This window comes from Nicotiana attenuata, unplaced genomic scaffold, assembly GCF_001879085.1.
Source record: "Nicotiana attenuata strain UT unplaced genomic scaffold, NIATTr2, whole genome shotgun sequence".
In the NCBI taxonomy this organism is placed as follows: Eukaryota; Viridiplantae; Streptophyta; class Magnoliopsida; order Solanales; family Solanaceae; genus Nicotiana; species Nicotiana attenuata.
Window position 1 is genome coordinate 216,503 of NW_017671594.1, and position 6,471 is coordinate 222,973.

The 6,471-nt window shown below is 35.9% G+C and overlaps 1 protein-coding gene across 1 annotated transcript; it reads left to right on the forward strand.

The window, feature by feature from the left end:
• The first annotated feature begins 5,116 nt into the window (after positions 1-5,116).
• Positions 5,117-6,014, forward strand: LOC109209183. The gene has a single exon (XM_019372391.1). It carries the CDS (start codon positions 5,383-5,385, stop codon positions 5,872-5,874), a length of 492 nt encoding a protein of 163 aa, XP_019227936.1. The 5' UTR covers positions 5,117-5,382; the 3' UTR covers positions 5,875-6,014.
• The last annotated feature ends 457 nt before the right edge of the window (positions 6,015-6,471 follow it).

Consider the following 6,471-nt stretch of genomic DNA (forward strand, 5'->3'; position numbering starts at 1 on the left):
TTCTAATCAATGCTAAGTTAATGCATGCATTGTGTTGGAGCCCATGAAACAATACACGGGCCCAATATAGAAGAGGCCCGCTTGAAGAAGTTGCAACTGATGAAGCAGCCCACTTAATAGACCCGGTTCATTTTTATTTAATTGGACCTGGTTCATTGTAAATATATAAATAGAGAGTTTTAGATTATTTTGTACAGATTATTACATATTAATAAAAGATCTCTCTTCAGCTCAAGTTCTTTTCTCTTCATACGGACATTTCATCTTAGGGTTTCTCGTGTGAATCTTGCTCGAGTTCATGAAGAATTCGGCTGTTTTCATGGTATCATAGCTCGGGAGCTCGTAGATCTTGTGTTTCTGCATCGATCGATGGTACCCTCGCTCAGTTTGGTTAGAGTTTGATTCCGTCAATTTTCTGGGATTTCGTCAGATTTGTTCCGTTTTTTTTATGAGATTTTCTTTCGATCTCGACAAAGGTTCGAAGCTAAGTGTTTTTCCTTCAGCTTGGGTTTTCAATTGGTAGTTGTTTTGCTGTTTCAAGCTATAGCTCTCATCAGTGCTGTGAAAATTGACTGAATTTGTGAAAGCCCTAATTTAAAGTTCATTGGCGTATTCCCCTTCCCCTTCTATTCCCAAAAGTTGATTCAATAGGCTTCCTTTATGGATTTTTTTTGTCCAAACCTAAATTTTCAATTGCATAATTTTCTATCAATGGCTCCTATTGATGATTCGTCTACTACTACTGCCACTACTTCTTCAACCTCAACTATCTCTTTTTCTGTTGAACCGTTACACCCTTTGTACCTGTACCCGTCTGATTCGTCGGGCACAATTTTAGTCACAAAGACCTTTAATGGCACGGGTTATGGGTGTTGGAGACGAAGCATGTTGACTGGCTTATCATGTAAAAATAAATTGGGGATAATCAATGGGACAATCCCCAAACCTAGTGAAAACTCTGTGTTGTTTGAACCCTGGGTCCGTTGTAATGACATGGTGACTGCATGGATACTAAATAGTCTAGACACTGAGATTAGGGAGAGTGTGATGTATACAAAATATGCTCAAAAACTTTGGAAAGAAATCGAACAACGATATGAGAAAGCGAATGGGACTAAAGTGTTTCAAATCAGGAAGGACCTTGCTTCCATTTCCCAGGGATCCTCTAACATTGCTTCCTATTTCAGTCGCATTAAAAAGCTTTGGGATGAGTTGTCTTATTCAATCACTTATCCAGACTGTACATGTGGTTGTAAAGAGGCCTTTCAGAAGATCGAAGAAGAGCAGAAGGTTCATCAATTTCTGATGGGGTTAAATGAAACCTACAATGGGGTTAGGAGAAATATTCTTCTAATGAAACCTTTGCCTGATATTGACAGTGTGTATGCTATGCTGATTGAGGATGAAAGCCAAGCTGAAGTCCAAATTTCAAATTCAGTTTTTAGTCCAGAATCTGCCACCTTTAGCACAAATGTTCAGAAACCTATGAATTCAAGGATGCAATTTGACACTACTAGGGAGAGTACCAGAGTTCAAAGGCCTTTCACTCAAAGGATAAATTTTGATCCTACTAAGAAGGGGAATTCTAGTTTGATGTGTTGATACTGTAAGAAGCCTGGGCATCTAATTAAAAACTGCTACAAGCTGCATGGGTACCCTCTAGGTTTAGGTTCCAAGTTCAAAAGATCCGTTGCATTTGCTCAAGTTTCTGATCCACCTGACATGGGAGCTACTGATAACTCTACTTCTGAGAGCTCCAAGGTGATTCCACTTGACATTGGGGGCAACATTCGACAAAAGAACAATATGATCAACTGCTCAATTTGCTCCAACAGTCCAAGATGTCCTCTGCCTCTCAAGACATTCCATCTGGTTCAGCAAACTTTGCAGGTCTGATAGGTACTTCTGTTTTCAGTAATTTTGCTTCTTATGTTTGCAATTTTACTAAAGTAGAGGATGACTTTTGGATCATATACTCTGGTGCTACTAATCATATGATCCCTCACCAATCTTTACTAACTGATATTAAGCCCCTACCTTTGCCTTACCTTGTGACTCTTCCTAGTGGGTACAAAGTTAAGGTCCATTGTACCGGTTCTCTTTGCCTCTCTCCAACCATTTCTCTTCCTAATGTGTTACTTGTTCCTTCGCTTCATTATAAACTCATCTCTTTAAATCAACTACTTGTTCATCTTAAATGTAATGCCTTCTTTACTGCCTATGCATGTGCTTTGTTACAGGGTCCTTTTCTAAAGAAGCCAGTGGTGCTTGGTAGACTTTAGAAGGGTCTCTACATTCTTCAGCCCAATGATCTTTGTGACTGTGATACTTCTTCTTCCAATTCCTTTGTAAATACCATAACTGCCAATGTTGATATAAAGAATAAGAGCAGTTCTCTTTTATATCCTTCTGTGTGTGCTAATATTTCTACTTCTGCCTTGTCTATTGATCATACATGGCATTTGAGGTTAGGACATGCTCCTTTTGCAAAAATGAAGCATATTTCTTTTCTTTCTGATAAATTGCCTCCCAAACAATCTTTCATTTGTTCCATTTGTCCCATGGCTAGGCAACAAAGAGTACCCTTTTCTGAAAGTACCATTCACTCTACTACTCCTTTCCAATTGATTCATGTAGACCTGTGGGGACCCTATCACACCCAAACTTATAATGGTTTTAAGTATTTTCTGACCATTGTAGATGATTTTACTAGAGCCACTTGGACCCACTTGCTTTCCTTTAAATCTAATGCCTTCTCTGTTTTGAAATCCTTCATTGCTATGGCCAGCACTCGGTTTTCCCTTCCTGTTAAAACTGTGAGATCAGACAATACTTTTGAGTTGGGAGGAAGTAATGAGGCTAAAACTTTTTTCTCTGCTCAAGGTATCCTTCACCAGACTTCCTGTTCACATATACCATGACAAAATGTGTAGTGGAGAGGAAACACAAACACCTGCTTGAAACTGCCCGGCCACTCCTCTTTCAATCAAATTTGCCTCTCAAGTATTAGGGTGAGTGTGTTTTGACTGCCACCTACCTCATCAATAGGTTTCCTTCACCTCTACTTCAACATAAGTCTCCTTTTGAATTGTTGCATGGTTACTCTCCTTCATTTGCACATTTGAAAGCTTTTGGGTGCTTATGTTTTGCTGGTGTCCCTAAGCCTTACATATTAATAGAGAATTTCAACTCGGTTCGTTGTAAATATATAAATAGAGAGTTTCACATTATTTTGTACAAATTATTACATATTAATAAAAGATCTCGCTTCAGCTCAAGTTCTTTTCTCTTCATACGGACATTTGATCTTAGGGTTTCTCGTGTGAATCTTGTTCGAGTTCATGAAGAATTCGACTGTTTTCATATTGCTTTTTGTAACAATAAGTCTTGAACTTAGTATAAACAATTAAGTCGAAAATAGTGATCCCGATTGCATCTTCTAGTCAAATACAACATCTTTCCATTGTATTATTAGCCATGTAAAACTTTCGCACAGGAATTTCCAGTATACTGTTATTCTATTATGTCGAGAAAAAGGTAAATCCCAAAACTAGAGAAGATAAAAAATACCAAACTTTTACGTAAAAACATTTTAATTTGAAGGTAAAAACCACAGGATCACAAATAGAAATATTCCTCTACACACAAATAAGATACTCCCTCCGTCTCATATTATTTGTCATGATTCTCTTGTACACTCCCCTTAAGAAAAATTAATTAGGATGAGATTTTGACTACTTTACCTTTATTCATGTCTTAATATTAATCTTTCTTCATTGGTATTTGAACAAAGTTATCCACTGTTAAGATGTTTGTAGTCTTCAAGGATGATTAATACTAAGGGTAAAAAAGAAAAAAATTATCAATTTTGTCTTGAACTTCTAAAGTAACAAATAGTTTAAAATAACTATTTTTAGTAACCAGGACTGATAATACGACAAAGAGGGAGTAGATTTTTACCAAATTCCGAAGGTCAAACTAGCTCACATGATGTTGGAGAGTGAGTGTGTTAACATATTAGTATAATTTGCATAAAACAAATCCGTGCTTCACAGATTACCTCAACTTCATTACACTTTCACTCTGTTAATTGTAATGTCTACAATTATCCAGTTCCAAAGAATCAAATTTAATTCACTAAACGGCCTTTCTAACCATAGTAAGACTCTACAACTTTAACTATCATTTTAGATTTTTTTTTTGAGCCCAACATATATAATTGTTCTGATTCCTTGAAAATGGAGAGAAGACATGTATCTTTTAAATAAATAAATTCGTTCACAGCTATTCTAAAGATATTCTTGTGTAATTTCAATGACTTTGAGATTAACCAAATGTATGAGTCAATCTTTGTACACAGGGGAAGTATTTACAGCTTTTTAATGTATGCTTTATCTTATAGTAATACAATAACGTAGTGTAATTATATACCAAATCAAAATGCAAATCATAAAGTGCCGTACAATTATATACATAATAATAACACGTGTTTTAGACAAGAGAGGTTAAAGTTTCGTCCTTTAAAAGTTCGTTTTTTCCCCTTACTTTGTCGACAGAAAAAAGAAAAGAATAGATTCTGTTGGGCTGGAAACTGATGTAAACTATTACTGTAATACGGGGTATCTTAACGATATCTTGATTTTTAAGTCAACGTATAGATATCAGTGATTAATCATAACGATAAGATTCGATTTCTTGTATGGGATTCCATTTATTAGACTAAAAATTAAATTTATGTTCTAAAATAATTATTCCCATTAAATGTTCAAAAGGACAGTACCATGTGTATATGGATTCTAGGTGTAATAGAAGTCTACCTTGTTGTTATTACCATCGATCATTTTCATGTTGTCTTTAGCCGAGTGTTTAATGTATTCTATCCTCCCAAATCTACTTGCGAGAACTATAGAAGTCCACCCCGTTGAGACACACTATATTTATTTGGACAAGTTTACACAAATAAGGCAACATGATCGATACTAGTATATTTATATGAAATCATATTAATTTATTTTAATTCAATAATAAGTTACAATAAAATATATATTAATTAATTACTCTTATAATATTGCATATATATATATATTCATTGAATTGGTGTGTCAGATAATATATTTCCAAAAAGAAAAAGCGAACAGACTGTAGACCTTTCCCTTGTTACCCTCACATCCAAAGCCAAAATTTCCACTACAGTTTACTCCTAAAACTTTATACACACACACACACAGTACTTTTCTCTGCAATTCTTTTATACCCAACTTTTCATCTGCTTCATTTTTCTGCTCAGTTTTAGTGATATTACTTCATTCTAATCAATCAAAATCTTATCTTTTTTTGTAACCAGTGAAAAAGGTTTTCCTTCAAATTTCAAAGGTTAAAACGATGAAGGTTCATCCAACACCAATAAGAAAACGAAACATCACGTTACGCAACGACATCGTATTATCAGCTTTCTCTCAAAAGAAGCTCCGGCGACTCCCCCATATCTTCGCGAAAGTTCTAGAACTTCCGTTCCATTCCGATGCCGACGTGTCAATCCAAGAAACCTCCGATTCGTTCCGCTTCGTTATCCCAACTGATGCTGATGATGGGGGCTTGGGCCATAATATTAGGGCCCACATAGTCGAGATCTATCCGGGTGTTACTAAGATTGTTATCCGAGGTGATAATGTTTTTGATACTTCGTCGTCTTTGTCTGGATTGGAGCTAGACTTATGGCGGTTTCGGCTTCCGGCAGAAACTTTGCCGGAGCTGGCTACCGCCGCTTTTAGTGATGGCGAGCTTGTGGTGACGGTGCCCAAAGGGGCTGATGACGACGGTGACGGTGGCGATGGTGATATTGATGGAGCTGGTCGTCTTGTTCTTGTACAATAATCCTCTTAATTCCTCCTTTTTTGTCTCTCAATTTTCAGCTATGTTGTTTTCACATTTTAATTTTTAATTTGAACTGTCTGGTGTTTAAATGAAAAATCGTTCAGGTCCTTTAAAAATTAATTATGGCTAATCCTATTTAATATCATTGCCTATAATAAATGGTAACGAACTTGTTATTAAATTATATTGATACTGTCAATGTATATACTTAAATCCGTTTCACTGTTTTACGGATGTTTAGTTAAACTTTGCTTTTTCAGTAGTTACTAGTACTGAGCTAAAGAGTAAAGTGTGTAATTAATTCTCTAATAGGTCACCCCAGAAAGGAAAAGGACTTTTCGTTAAATTGCAGTGGCAAAAAACGGTCAAAGTTGGCTTATAGGTTTGTTTCTCGTGTTTTTGGAATTTTTCATAATCACAACATGGCATACCTTGAGTTTCTTATTTGGTCGTTCTATATATATTAGACAAGGTTTATGATATTGCCAAAGACTGGACTTTTTCTTTTATATAGGAGTATTATTTTTTGGGTGATTGTTCATTGCCATGGTCTAAGCTCTCAAGGAAATCAAGATTTCTTCTTATCTGTGTATGTGG

Bases quoted from the DNA above. Each gene is read 5' to 3' on its own strand.
- LOC109209183 (XM_019372391.1), top strand. From the start codon at position 5,383: ATGAAGGTTCATCCAACACCAATAAGAAAACGAAACATCACGTTACGC.